The sequence below is a fragment of the Mandrillus leucophaeus genome, unplaced genomic scaffold (genome assembly GCF_000951045.1).
Source record: "Mandrillus leucophaeus isolate KB7577 unplaced genomic scaffold, Mleu.le_1.0 Scaffold255, whole genome shotgun sequence".
In the NCBI taxonomy this organism is placed as follows: domain Eukaryota; kingdom Metazoa; phylum Chordata; class Mammalia; order Primates; family Cercopithecidae; genus Mandrillus; species Mandrillus leucophaeus.
Genome location: NW_012102643.1, coordinates 896,334 through 911,677, shown reverse-complemented (window position 1 = coordinate 911,677; position 15,344 = coordinate 896,334). Strand labels below are relative to the sequence as shown.

General features: G+C 48.1%; 1 protein-coding gene across 1 annotated transcript in view; it reads left to right on the top strand.

Moving 5' to 3' along the window:
* EYA2 (EYA transcriptional coactivator and phosphatase 2) overlaps positions 1-15,344 on the top strand; it is a 229,198-nt gene that overhangs the window by 194,560 nt on the left and 19,294 nt on the right. Inside the window, exon 11 of the mRNA XM_011983749.1 lies at positions 14,562-14,620. Within this exon, the coding sequence (XP_011839139.1) occupies positions 14,562-14,620 (59 nt within the window). The remainder of the gene's footprint in view (positions 1-14,561; positions 14,621-15,344) is intronic.

Sequence of the window (15,344 nt, the reverse complement as noted above, 5' to 3'; positions counted from 1 at the left end):
CTTCTTGGCTTGCAGATGGCTGCCTTCTTGCTGCGTCTTCACCCGGCCTTTCCTCAGTGCATGTACATGGAGAGAGAGCCAGAGAGAAACAGCTGTCTGGTGTCTCCTCTAACAAGGACACCAATTCCATTGGGTTAGGACCCCACCCTGTGACCTCACTTAACCTTAATTACTTCCTTAGAGGCCCTACCTCCAAATACAGCCACATAGGGAGGTTAGATTTTCAACATATGAATTTTGGGAGGAGACACAAACATTCAGTTCATAACACCCATTTTACAAATGGGGAAAGTGAGGCAGAGCGTGGCTAAATGAACAGCCCAAGTCACATGGTTGGCAGTGGCAATATTCAGACACAGGTGGCCTGGCTCCAGAGACCCTGCCCTTATCCATGGTGCTGTGCTGCCTCTGCCAGGGACAGGGATGTACGTCTGGTTTGAGAAAAAGGATTCCCAGTAAGAATCTAGGAGCTCGTGCAGTGCCGCAGACAGTGGACTCAAAGGAAGAAAAGAAAGTGCAAGGGAGGCTGGAGTCACTGAGAAGTGTGGTGGTGGAACGCCAAGATCTGACACCAAGAGGAGGAGAAAGTCCCAGTGTTTATGGAGAAGACAAGTATTTTTCATCTCTTTGGGTTTTTCTGATTTTGCTTTTGTGTATTTTGTTTTGTGCGTGTGTATGTATGGGTGTGTGTTTTGAGATGGAGTCTCGCTGTATCTCTCAGGCTGGAGTGCAGTGCTGCGATCTCAGCTCACTGCGATCTCCACCTCCCAGGTTCAAGCGATTCTCATGCCTCATCTCCCTGAGTAGCTGGGACCACCAGCTGATAGCTCCTAAAGCCACCACCCCTGGCTAATTTTTGTATTTTTAATACAGAGAGGGTTTCACCATGCTGGCCAAGCTGGTCTCAAACTCCCGACCTCAAGTGATCCACCCACTTCAGCCTCCCAAAGTGCTGGGATTACAGGCGTGAGCCACCGCGCCTGGCCAAGATTTTTCGTGTCTTTGTAAGATGAAAAATCAAATTCTTAGATTCCTCCACTACAAGAGTGCACGGCATCTTATGCAGAGTAAAACTCACACAAACAATGACAAGCAACCACACAAACACGGCAGCATCCTTCGCTCCCCACTGAGGGGATGCATCGCCTGGAGGTGATCAAAGCAATGTGCAAGGGATCTGAATGCACTTCTAGAAAGGACGTGGCCTGCATGGACAAGGGGTGATGACCTGGTTGGAGCTGAGTCAGGGCACGTGTGGGAGTAACAAGCACAATCCCGACGGGAGCTAGTGTGTCCTGCATGCGACTGTGTGCCTGGCAGGGACTGAAGGGCTTGTCTGTACCCGTTCATTAACCCTTACAACCACAGAAGGCAGGTACTGTTACGCATCCCCATGTTAGAGATGGGGAAACTGAGGCACAGACAGGTTCACTTGCCCGACAGCTGACACATAGCAAGCTCTTCTTTTGCACCAGGCGTTGCACATGAGTCATCTCACTGCATCCTCGCAGCAGCCCTGCAAAGGAGATGGTTTTTTAAATCTCCATTTTACAGATGAGGAAACTGAGGTCCAGAAAGGTCCCTTTCCCAGGGTCACACAGCTAGTAAGAAGAATGTGGAGATTTGATCCCAGGCTAAGCTGACTTCTCTGCTAGGATGTTTATCTTTCATAGAGAATAGAATTTGAGATGAACTAGGAAGTGGGGAACATGGATCAACTGAATGGATGGAAGAAAAGAGTCTTTCAGGGGGCCAGGCATGGTGGCTCATTCCTGTAATCCCAGCACTTTGGGAGGCTGAGGTGGGCAGATCACTTGAGGTCAGAAGTTCAAGACCACCCCAGCCAACGTGGCAAAATCCCGTCTCTACTAAAAAACACACACACACACACACAAAAGTATTAGCTGGGCATGGTGGTGCATGCCTGTCGTCCCAGCTACTCAGGAGGCTAAGGCAGGAGAATTGCCTGAGCCTGGGAGACAGAGGTTGCGGTGAGCCAAGATAGCACCACTGCACTCCAGCCTGGACAACAGAGCAAGACTCCATCTCAAAAAGTAAAAAAATAAGGAAAGAGCCTTTCAGGAGAAACAAGGTGACCCTAAAGATCTTTGGCAAAAGGTATCCCTAGCCCGACGCAGGAATGGTCAGGCATTCGGGCAGGCTGGAAGGAGAGCATTTCAAGATGCAGCCAGGGCTTTAGGAAAGACCATGCCGGAGAGGCTCAGGAGTGGCTGAAATCAGGGCAGCTATGGCTGCTTGCCTGACACGTGGGCCTGGTTGCTAAACGTGTGATTTATGGTCTTTAGGAGCTATCAGGAAAATAATATGTCACTGTGTTAGCACTGAACTCTCTCCAAAGCATCCTGCCCAGCTGGTCATTAATACAATTCAGGCCATAGCCTCTTTAGCGCTCTTAAGATAAGTTAAACACTTAGATAGCACAAGAGATGTGGCCAAGGTTTCCCTCCCAGGGAGTAGACGCCTCTCTGGCTAGTCTGGAGGCAGCATTAAGCAGCCTCACTTAAAAAATATACCTGCCTCAGAGGAGAAGGAGCAGCCAGGGAGTTCATCGGGGCCCTGACAAGAGTCATTTTTCTAACACAAATTTGTCAACGATTTTCACATTCATGTCTCCAAGCAGCCAACGACAAAAAGTAATGGGATCAAACCACAGCAGGAGAGTTTGAGAAACCCCAGCCATTACCAGCTTAATCAGAACAGGTTTTGATAAGTATTTGTCACTGAGTTTACTGATCAGCAACGTGCAACAATAATACTAAGTATCGGCTGGGGATGGTGGCTCAGGCCTGTAATCCCAGCACTTCGGGAGGCTGAGGTGGGCGGATCACTTGAGGTCAGGAGTTTGAGACCAGACTGGCCAAGATGGTGAAACCTCATCTTTACTAAAAATACAAAAATTAGCCAGGCATGGTGGTGCATGCTATAGTCCCAGCTACTCAGGAGGCTGAGGCAGAACAATCGCTTGAACCCAGGAGGCGGAGGTTGCAGTGAGCTGAGATTGCACAACTGCACTCCAGCCTGGATGACAGAGCAAGACTCCATCTCAAAAAAAAAAAACAAAAATACTACTAAATATCATACCTGTGGGATGCAGAAGGGTGGCCCAGATAGGCATTTACAGTCCTAAATGACATTTGTTAGAAAAACAGTACAATTCATAAGAATAATTGGAAAGACCATTAAAATAAGGCTTTAGCAAACTTAATCAAAGGGGAAAAGAGAGAGATCAATAAACAACATCCAGAATGAAAGGGTGGACTTACTAAAATTCAGGGGAGGTCGTTTCTTTTAATTACAAGAATGCCAGGTACGCTGTTTTAACCAATGAATTTGAAAATCTAGGTCAGATTGACACTTTTCAAGAAGACACAAATTACTGAAATTAGCCCAAGTGGAAATAAAAAATAAATAAAACAAACCAAAGATCATGAAAATTTGTTAAATCATTAAAGAGGAAGTGCGTTTTTGGTGCCCCCCCCCAAAAAAGGCACCAGGTCCTGCTGGTTTTAAACAAGAGTTCCAACAAACCTTCAAGGAAAGGATAAATCTCATCCAGCACAAACTACAGAGCAAAGAAAAAGATGGGATGCTCTCCCATGCATTTTATAAGACTAACATCACCCTAAAGCTGACACTGGAGTTATAGAGCATGTGACAAATGGACAAATTGCAGTCATCGCTGCTGAAGTTGGAAGGCCCCTGCAATCCCAGCAGATACCTTCATCCATGCCCCGTGACTTTTTTTTTTTTTTTTTTTTTTTTTGAGACGGAGTCTTGCTCTGTCTCCCAGGTTGGAGTGCAGTGGCGCAATCTCGGCTCACTGCAAGCTCCACCTCCTGGGTTCACACCATTCTCCTGCCTCAGCCTCCCGAGTAGCTGGGACTACAGGCGCCCACCACCACGCCCAGCTCATTTTTTGTATTTTTAGTAGAGACGGGGTTTCACCTTGTTAGCCAGGATGGTCTCGATCTTCTGACTTCGTGATCCACCGCCTCGGCCTCCCAAAGTGCTGGGATTACAGGCGTGAGCCACCGCGCCCGGCCCCATGCCCTGTGACTCTTTACAGAAGTTTTCTGCAGATCCTGTCTGAGCTGTAGTTTCCACACTGGTGAAAAGAGGGGTCTGGACTATAATTTGTATCATTTATTTGGCACCTGCCCCTTGCCTCATAACGCACCTGCAAGCAGATGGAATAGCCATATTTTATAATTAAAAAAAAAAAAAAAAACCACACTGAAGACTGACTGGATGCGGTGGCTCACACCTGTAATCCCAGCACTTTGGAAGGCCCAGGCGGGCGGATTACCTGAGGTCAGGAGTTTGAGACCAGCCTGGCTAACATGATGAAACCCCATCTCTACTAAAAATACAAAAAATTAGCCAGGTGTGGTGGCAGGCACCTGTAATGCCCGCTACTTGGGAGACTGAGGCAGGAGAATCGCTTGAACCCGGGAGACAGAAGCTGCAGTGAGCCGAGATCACCCCACTGCATTCCAGCCTGGGCGACAAGAGTGAAACTCTATCTCAAAAAAAAGAAAAAAGGAAACTGAAGACTTTGCTGTGTTACCTGAGCCCCGAAGCAATGACACCCTTGTAGCAATGAGGATACTCAGATAATAGTTTCTAATACCATACTGCAAGAAAAAGGAACCAGAGCTCCATGGAGACATGGCTGATTCTAGGGCTGGGCCAAGAACTATATGATTATCCTGGAGCATCTTTTAGCACCATAAAGTAAGGAATTGCTCAGAAAAACCCAAAGTGATGAGTTATGCCGGAGGAACACAGGATCCAGTTGAAAGAGTTCCCAAGGGCCAAATCCAGAAAAATAAAATAAAAAGAACAACGAAATAAAATAAAAGCTGGAGTAATAAAATAAACAATGTACTATCGGATCCCAATGGCCAAATCTGGAACAATAAAGTAAAAAGAAGAGCAAAATAAAATAAAAGCTGGAATAATGAAATAAATAATGTAATAATCAGATTCTAACCCAAAGTATAAAATAAGTGTGTATGAGTCTATACTGATGTAGATAAATGATTGCATAAATAAATAAGTGGAGAGAATAGACAAATCTCCCATGCGGAAAAATTCCAGGTAACTTTTGTAGATACCACACCCATAGTGTGAGCCACATATAGTGACTTCTTTCCAAAGAGTACAATATAGACGGGGGGAATAGTAACTTCGGAGTGGAGAACCCTGATGAAGACCACCTGAGCCAGGTGATCAAGGTCAACATCAACAGTGATTAGTCATGTTGATAATATTGACCCTTGATGTGATGTGAAGAGAATGGCACTCTATGTCTGTGACCTTCCCAAAACCCAGGAACCCAGTGTAATCATGAGGAAAACATCAGAAAAATCCCAGTTGACAAACATTTTACAAAATACCTGACCAGTTCTCCTTCACGCTGTCCTCAAAAGCAAGGAAAGCCTGAGAAACTGGCACAGCTCAGAGAAGCCTAAGAAGACGGGACGACTAAGTGTCATGTGGTATCCACCTTCGGATCCTGGAACAGTGAAAGAACAGTAGTGGGAAGGCCTTAAAAATCTGAATAAGTAATTGACAGTAGTTCACACTATCTGCTTATTAGTTTTGACAAATGCAGCATACTAAAGGAAGATGTTAACAAAAGGAGAAAGTGGGTGTGAGGTGTATGAGAACTCTCTGTACTATCTTTGCAACTTTTCTGTCAATCTAAAACTATTCCAGGCCAGCCACGGTGGCTCATGCCTGGAATCCCAGCACTTTGGGAGGCCGAGGTGGGCGGATCACTTGTGGTCAGGAGTTCAAGACCAGCCTGGCCAACATGGTGAAACCCTGTCTCTACTAAAAATACAAAAATTAGCCAGGCGTGGTGGCGCATGCCTGTAATCCCAGCTACTCGGGAGGCTGAGGCAGGCGAATCACTGACCGGGGAGGCGGAGGCTGCAGTGAGCTGCAGGAGGCCACTGTGTGGGCAGCATGGTAAGGAGAGGGTAGGAGATGAGATCAGGGAGGTGATAAACCTGAGAGTGAGCAGACCACATGGAGCCAGGGTCCATTGTGAGGACTGTGGTTTTAGCTGGAGGGAGGTGGGATCTATTGTGGGGATTTGAGCAGGAGCGGGACATGATCCGACTTACGGTTGAACAGGATGCCTCTGGCTGCTGGATGGAGACTAGGGCTGGGAGGATAGCGGGTAGATAAGGATAGGAGCAGGAAGAGTGAGGAGGTGACTGTAGGTGTACGCCAGGGGTCAATAAACTTCTGTAAAGGGCCAGATAGTAAATATTTTTGGATAGTAAATATTTTTGGCTTTGCACGTCATACTGGACCTGTCTCAGCTACTCAGTTCTTCTGCAGTAGCACAAAAGCAGCAGCAGACAGGATGTAAATGCATGAACATAGATGTGTTCTAATAAAACTTTATTTACACAAACAGGCGACAGGCCAGATTGGCCCCTGGTTATAGCTTACTAACCTCTGATCTAGGTGGGAGATGATGGTGGTTTGGACCAGTGGAGGAGGTGAGAATGGTCATATTGTGGGTACATGTCAAAGGGAAAGCCAGCAGGATTTGGTGATGAATGGGTGGCAGGATGTCAGAGAGAGGAGACGGGGACAACTCCAAGACACATGCAGTGCCCAGGCCAGTGTTGGGCACATAGAAGGTGATCAGTGTGTACACATCTTGAATCAGCAATTTGGTATTTCGTGCCTCTTTGCCTTGTCTTTTCCAGTGGCATGATAGCACCATGAGGGCAAGAACCAGATTTCATCCTTGAAGCCCCCCCTCTCTCTTTTTTTTTTGTTTAAGCTTAATTCACTTTATTTTTCTTGTATTAAAAACCCTATGTTGTAGCCACAGCTGGAGCCTGGGTCCTCTGCAGGGACTCCGGTGGGATCTTGACAAGGTGGTCAGTGAATTCCTGACCTGAATTCCTGAATTCTAGGGAGACTTGGCGAATACAGCCTCCTTCCAGAGGTTGGGGTCAGGTAGCTGTAGGTCTTAGAGACAGCGTCAAAGGTGGCCTTGGTGAAGTTTCCCAGGGTGGCACTGCAGCCCCTGGCTGAGGCGTAGCAGTCATAGATAGCAGCCATCAGCAGCAGCTTCTTGGGCATGGGGGCCGAGACGATGCCGGTGCCCCTGGGTGCAGGGATGAAGCACACCAGCACAGAGCCACGGTGGCCTGTCACCTTATAGGGGACGGTGTGGGGCTTGCTGATCTTGCTCCCCCAGTAGCCTCTGCGCATGGGGACAATGGAGAGCTAAGCCAGGATGATGGCCCATGGATGGCGGTGGCCACCTCTTTGGAGCACTTAACATCCAGAACAACATGCTATTGTAGTAGTCACCAATGGCAATAAATCCCTTGAACGTGGTGCGCTGGCCGGCGTGGGTCTGCTTTTGCACTGCCATGATTTTCAAAACCTCATCCTTGAGCGAGGCCTCCAGGAAAAAGTCAATGATCTCAAACTCTTTGATGGCCAGGAAGAAGAGAGAGATCTCCTCCAGGAACTTGATCTTCATGTCCTTGACCAGGCGGCCCAGCCTGGGGGTGGACGTCCGCTCCTTTTCCTTGGTCTTGCCTCCGCGAGCTCCTCGGCTTTGGCCCAGGCCCTATCCACGGCTATGACCCCGGCCCCAGATGCCACTGCTGAAGCCTCCACGGAAGTCACCGTGGTTCCCCATCCCAGGGTCCCCAGGGCCTCCTCTCCCATCCCCCGACACTGGATGTTTTCTCGGAGAAGAAAGAAGCTTCCCTTCTCTTGACCCATCATTGTCTGATGCGGTGCTGGGTCCATAGTAGGTGTTTTTATAGTCTTGGGATAGACAGATCTTGAGCACAGGCTCTGAAAGCAGATGGGTCCGGGTGCTGGCTCCTCTTCCCCTCGCCTGGGGCACATCTGAGTTTGCTTGGGCTGCCATTACGAAGTCCCACAGACTGGATGCCTTAAACAAGAGAAACTTACCGTCCCACAGTTCATGAGATGAGAAGTCCAAGATCAAGGTTGGTTCCTTCTGAGGCCTGCGAGGGAGAATCTGTTCCTTGCCTCTCTCCTAACTCCTGGTGGTCTCGGACGTCCTCTGACTCATAGAGAACATGTCACCCAGTCTCTGTCCTCATCATCACCTGTCATTCTTCCTCTGTCTGTCTCTGTGTCCAAATACCCCCTTTATAAGGACACAGACATATTGGATGAAGGCCCACTTGAAGGTCCTCATCTTAATGTGATCATCTGCAAAGACGCTATTTCCAAATAAGGTCACATTCAACATCTTGTTGGGGACACAGTTCAACCCATAACAGGCATGTTCCCACACTCCTCTCTGCCTCATTTTCTCCTAGTTACCCACTACATATATAGAAAGTGCTGGCCATAGTCCCTGGCACATTGAAAGCTTTAAATAAATACTGGTTTCTATCCCTAGTCCAATACTCGTTTCTGTCCAATGATAGAGATTTTTGTCTCTATCTCAGTGAGATATTTGTAATTATTTTTCAAAAGCAATACATACACACATTATCTTTTTTTTTTTTTTTTTTTTTTTTTTTTTTTGTGACACAGCCTCACCCTCTCACCCAGGCTGGAGTGCAGCGGTGTGATCACAACTCACTCCAGCCTTGACCTCCCCAGGCTCAGGTGATCCTCCCACCTCAGCCTCCCAAGTAGCTACAACTACAGGTACATGTCACCACACCTGGGTAATTTTTGTATTTTTGGTAGAAACAGAGTCTCACCATGTTGTCCAGGCGGGTCTCAAACTCTTGGGTTCAGGAGATCCACCCTTGGCCTCCCAAAGTGCTAGGATTACAGGCATGAGCCACCACACCTGACCCTCATTTTTTTGTAATGAAAGTATTTCAATAAGCTAAACCCTCCTTTAACCACCAGCCCAATCCCAGTGACTTCCCATATGAAACTGTTGCTTCCAGCCAGATGTATGGGTTTCCAGATCTTTCTTTGTCTAGTTATATACTCTCCTAACTCTGTATAAAAATCTCACGTTTTAATGGGATTTTATAAATATATACATGGCATCATACTGGGTGTATCACTCTTTTTTTTTTTTATTATTTAAACAGAGTCTTCCTCTGTTACCCAGGCTGGAGTGCAGTGGTGCAATCTCGGCTCACTGTAACCTCCATCTCCTGGGCTCAAGCAATCCTCCTGTCTCAGCCTCCCAAGTAGCTGGGATTACAGGTGTATGCCACCATGCCCGGCTAACTTTTTGTATTTTTAATAGAGACAGGGTTTCACTGTGTTGGCCAGACTGGTCTCCAACTCCTGACCTCAAGTTATCTGCCCACCTCAGCCTCCCAAAGTGCTGGGATTCCAGATGTGAGCCACCACGCCCGGCTGGATGTATGATTCTTTAGCCTGCGTTTTTCACACTCCAGGATGTCTTGGAACCATTTCCATGTGCCAGCATAAAACTTCACCTCCTTGGCCGGGGCAGTGGCTCACACCTGTAATCCCTGCACTTTGGGAGGCCAAGGCGGGTGGATCACCTGAGGTCGGGAGTTCAAGACCAGCCTGACCAACGTGGAGAAACCCCATCTCTACTAAAAGTACAAAATTAGCCGGACATGGTAGTGCATGCCTGTAATCCCAGCTACTCGGGTGGCTGAAGCAGGAAAATTGCTTGAACCTGGGAGGTGGAGGTTGCAGTGAGCCGAGATTGTGCCATTGCACTCCAGCCTGGGCAACAAGAGTGAAATTCTGTCTCAAAACAAACAAACAAAAAAAAACCCACCTCCATCTGCACTGCTGGGTAGGATTCCACTGAATGGATATACCACATTTTCTTTAGCTACGACCTCATCAAGGGAAGTTTAGGTGTTTTCCAGTTTCTCACCAGGATGATGGACATTTTTATACAAGGCTTTTTGCAGGTGTTACTCTGGGTCAGAAAGTAAAAATCCCTCGAGACAGGGATTGCATCAGGGCCCGGTCCTCAGCCCCACTGCACCTCACCTGTGTCAACCCTATGGGAACCCTTCCACTGTCTGTGCCAGCAGATCCCATTCAGACCCCTACAAGATACTCACACTTTGAGCTGGAAGAGACCAGAAGCACCCTGCAGTTCGTGTGGACAAGTCTCCCCTCTGACTTACAGTCCCCTCACCCTCATACCTAGGAGAGGGATGGCAGCACTGAGGGTGGTGGGATTCTCTTCCCCGGAGGCTCCCCCATCCTCATGGCCTCTGCGCAGTCCAGCTCCCCTCCGAGCTGGCTCAAGGGGTAACTCGATCCAGGTCAGCTGGTGGAGTATGAGGTAGCGTCTAGCTGAGCGTCACGGTATTTTATTAAGACCGAAATGTGATCGCTACTGTTGTCACACTTTAGCGCCCCCAACAATCCCCTTCCAAATGAGAAAAACAGAGCCTCCCCAAATGCCTTTCCCCTGACATCAAAGACAGCGCATGGAACCCTGCCCAGGGGCCAGAGCCCGGGTGACCCCAGGAGTGGTTCCAGAGCTTAAGGGAAGGCCTGGGGGGCGGACGGGGCTTTTTTCCAATTTCAGGCAAAGCAGTGAACTGGGGGTATCTGTTCATTTTGTTTCCTCTGCGCCTGGGTCTGTAAAGTCAGCGGTTGCCTTTAAAATCCCATTTTCCTTCACATGTGAGGATTGCTCGTCCTAGGCCATCCATTTATATGGTCATGGGTCAGAGGTCTCAGACTCACATGCCTACGGGGGCCAAGGATCCAGGTAATGTAAACTGAAGCAAGCCCAGTAGAGATGGTGGGAAACTGTAAATGGATGCCCTGGCTGAAGGAGGTAGCTGAAAATCTGGAGAGAAAGCAAGAACAAGAAGAGAAAGGGAAGAGGAGGCAGAGAGAAAAGACAGAGGATATCCCCCAAGTTTACATATTGCCCTTTGCTTCAAAAAAATTTAAGCATGCGATGGGCTAAGTAGATATGTCTCCAGGCCAGTTTGCAGGCTCTTGCCTAACTGAACTTATCAACACAGTAGAGAAGCTGCCAGTCCGGCTCCCTCACCCGTCTAGAGCAGCGCTGTCCAATAGAGATTTCTGCGATGATAAAATATCTGCACCGTTCATACAGTAACCACTGGCTACATGTAGGTCTTGAGCACTTGAAATAGGACTAAAGAACTGAATCTTTAATGTTATTTAACTTTACTGAATTTCAATGTAACTGTAAATAGCTACAGGCAGCTAATTGCTACCATATTAGAAAACATGGCTCTAGATTCTTTCCATGTAGAGAGTATCATCATGCTTGACTACTGCAGAAAAGATCACTCCTTCTTGGGGAGAGTAGATAAATTATACCTGAGACCACCAAGCATTGATCAGAGTCCTGGGTAAATGGAAAGAAAGGAAATACGAAATAATGAGCAGTAAAAGCTTAGGTGTAACCAGATGTCTGCTGGCCCAAGAGTGCTCACTCAGTGTCCTTCCAGTCCCCCACTTCCCAAAGAGTTTCTCATTCAGGGTCACCCTTTAGCGTCCACCATGTTCTTGGCCATCTGCTTACTCCCATTTGCCCAGAGCTGACCCCTAGGAAGCCACCTGGGGGGACTTCCCTGCTGCCATTGGTCTCCAGGCCTTAAGAGCACACCACTGTCCAAACCCAGGGTGCTGCCCATGGGCCACAGAGATGCAGGGTCCTATGCAGAGGTGAGAATGGCAGTCACACTTTGTCTGCCACAAAGTTGCTGTGCCTGGGCCCATGTGTGTCAAGGACTCTGGAAACAAGCCTCACCTTCCAGCACAACCCTTTCTAATCTGAAACCCATTCAAGGGGCCGAAGAGGGACCAGCAGCCACACTACCCTCTTGCCAACCCCTCTCTCAGATTCCAGGCCAGCTCCCCACGAGGCAACCCGGGCTGCCCCAGATGCCACTGACCCCTCCCTTGCCTCCCTAAACATCACCATAACAACAAGACTACCTTATGTATCTTTAAAAAAGTAATGAGGGCCGGGCACGGCGGCTCAAGCCTGTAATCCCAGCACTTTGGGAGGCCGAGACGGGCGGATCACGAGGTCAGGAGATCAAGACCATCCTGGCTGACACGGTGAAACCCCGTCTCAACTAAAAAATATAAAAAACTAGCCGGGCGAGGTGGTGGGCGTCTGTAGTCCCAGCTACTGGGGAGGCTGAGACAGGAGAATGGCGTAAACCCGGGAGGCGGAGCTTGCAGTGAGCTGAGATCCGGCCATTGCACTCCAGTCTGGGTGACAGAGCGAGACTCCATCTCAAAAAAAAAAAAAAAAAGTAATGGAGGCCTATAATCCTAGCACTTTGGGAGGCCACAGCAGGGGGATCACTTGAGCCCTGAAGTTCAAGACCAGCCTGGGCAACATCTCTATTTTTTAAAGAAAGAAAAAAAATGAATGAGGCAGGGGTTTCCCACCATCCCCCTGCAAAACTTATATTCTCAAAGATAAATTCAAAGCTTTTGGCCAGGCGCACCTGTAATCTTAGCACTTTGGGAGGCCGAGACTAGAGGATCTCTTGAGGCCAGGCGTTTGAGACCAGCCTGGCCAACATAGCAAAACCTCCTCTCTCCTAAATTAGCTAGGCGTGGTGGCACACACCTGTAGTCCCAGCTACTCGAGAGGCTGAGGCTTGAGAATCACCTAAACCTGGGAGGTGGTGGCAGTGAGCTGAGATTGTGCCACTACACTACAGCCTGGATGACAGAGCGAGATTCTGTCCCAAAAAAAAAAAAAAAGCTTTTTGCTTGTCCAATTGTCTAAAAAGAAATCTGCTCAAAACGTTGAAAGTACACTTTCTTCCAGCGTCTCTACTCCCATCAAGGGTCCAGAGATGTTGCAATCAATTTTTTCTCAGTAGTCAAGCTCAGAGTCCCACGTGCTTCTCCTCCTCCAGCAGCCTTTGTAAGGAGGCAGCTGCCTCCAGAAATCACCTTGCAACTAAAATGTGGGAAAATGTGTAAGATCTTAACACAGTGGTAGAAACTAACACATATGCAGCGCCCACTGTGCACCCGACACTGTTCTCAGTGCTCTCATGCAGCGTCTCACTTCTCACCTCATCTGGAAGTGGGTTCAGTTATCAGGTCCATTTATCAGGCCTCTGGGGTTCACGAGGGTCATGCCCCTCGCTCAAGGTCACACACTGGGAAGTGGTTGGATCCAGGATCCAGGCCCAGGCGGTCAGATTCCAGAGCCTGCACCCTGAACCAGTACTGTAGGGGCTGATACCCCCGCACACTTTTTACCCCATCAACATATCATCGTATCGCTCTGCTGGCATCATGAAGTGCACTCATGATATGTTTGCCCCATCAGGCTATCATGAGTGCACTTCATGATGCAGGCGGAGTTGGCAGCTGTGCATCGTGTAGGCTCCACTTGGGACGTGGCATCCCTCATGACTCTTGGCTGCAAAGTGCCAGAAACCCAGCTGCATTCACTTAATCTGAAAAGTTGGTGTATTTGTTCCCCAGGGCTGCTGTAACAAATTTCCACCACTTACTGGCTTCAAACAACACGCCTGTGTCCTCTTACAGTTCTGGAGGTCAGGAGTCCCTATCAGTGTCACTGGCGTTCCTTCTGGAGGCTCTGAGAGGAGAATCGGCTTTTTCACTTTTTTTTTTTTTCTTTTTGAGACAGAGTCTCGCTCTGTCGCCCAGGCTGGAGTGCAGTGGTGTGATCTCAGCTCACTGCAGCCTCCTGCCTCCCAGGTTCAAGCAATTCTCATGCCTCAGCCGCCCAAGTAGCTGGGACCACAGATGTGTGCCACCATGCCCAGCTAATTTTTTGTATTTTTAGTAGAGGCAGGGTTTCTCCATGTTGGCCAGGCTGATCTCGAACTCCTGGCCTCAAACAATCCACCTGCCTCAGCCTCCCAAAGTGCTGGGATTACAGGCGTGAGCCGCCGTGCCCGGCCTCCACCCCATGGTCTTGTCCCACAGAGAGAGGTGTTTCCCCAAGGAATCTGAATGGGAAACAGCATGGCATTGGAGTTTGTTGAATGGCAAGCCCGGGGGATAGTGCCTGGCACATAGTAAGTGCTCAGTAAATGATGATCACAGATCATGGCCCACAGCAGGTGTCCCTCCAGGAGCTAATACTTGAAAAGCACAGGATTCACTAAGCAGGTGAAGGCAGGAGAGCATTTCAAGCAGCGGGAACACGGAACACCTTCAACGAAGGTCCACCATATGGCCAGGGTGACCGTATGTCTGGCCATACCTGGGAAGCTGGGGACCTAGGGGTGTCCTGGTTTGCACCTATCCCCCTAGTATAATACCAGCCCCCTTTACTACAAAACTATCTCTGTTTGGATGAGTAACTGTATGGTCACTTTCCTTGCAGTCAACCTGCTCATTTATAAGGAAACCAAACAGAAAAAGAGGATGAGATTGAACCTAAGGACATCTAACCTTGAGTGGCCAAACCCAGACTAGAACCCGAGCCTGATGACTCCCAATGCAGTGGTTATCCCAGCCCTCAGCTTATGAAGCCAGCCCTTAAAGGCTACATCAGATTAACAAGGCACGTTCTCTCTCTCTCTCTCTTTCTCTTCTTGTCACATTTTCCATAGGATTGTGACCAGATCCACGTTGACGACGTCTCATCAGATGACAATGGCCAAGATTTAAGGTGGGAATTTGGGGAGTCAAAAATGCCCATTGATTGATTGATTGATTATCAAGTTCTCCTTCTACTAGGAAATGGGATGGGAGAGGAGGGCTGCTTACAAGGACAAGGTGTGCCTGCCTCCAGCCAGAACTAGGACTTTTGCGTCTCAAACTCAAAAATCACAACTGGTCGGATGTGGTGACTGACATTTGTAATCCCAGGACTCTGGGAGGCCTTAGCAAGAGGATCACTTGAGCTCAGGAGTTCAAAACCAGCCTGAGCAACATAATGAGACCCCCATCTCTACTACAATAAACAAATGAGTAAAAATTTGTTTAGAAAATCACAACCTCACCCCTCAACCCTGCAGTCTCTTGCTCATCACCTCAAATCACTAAACGCTGCTCATCTATTGCTATTTTTTCCTGCTTACTGAAGTAATGCGTGCATAACAGAAAAAAATCCCACACTTAACCTGACCTCACCTCCCAAAATCACCACCATTAAGAGTCTGGTATATATTCTTCCAAGATCTGCTCAAAATGTTGAAAATACCCTTTCTTTCAGCTTCTCTCCTCCCATCAAGGGTCCAGAGATGTTACAACCAATTTTTTCTCAGTAGTCAAGCTCAGAGTATCACATACTTCTCCTCCAGCAGTCTTCGTAAGGAGGCAGCTGCCTCTGAATATTTGATTGTATTCATTAGCATACATACACATATATATATATATATATATATTTTTTT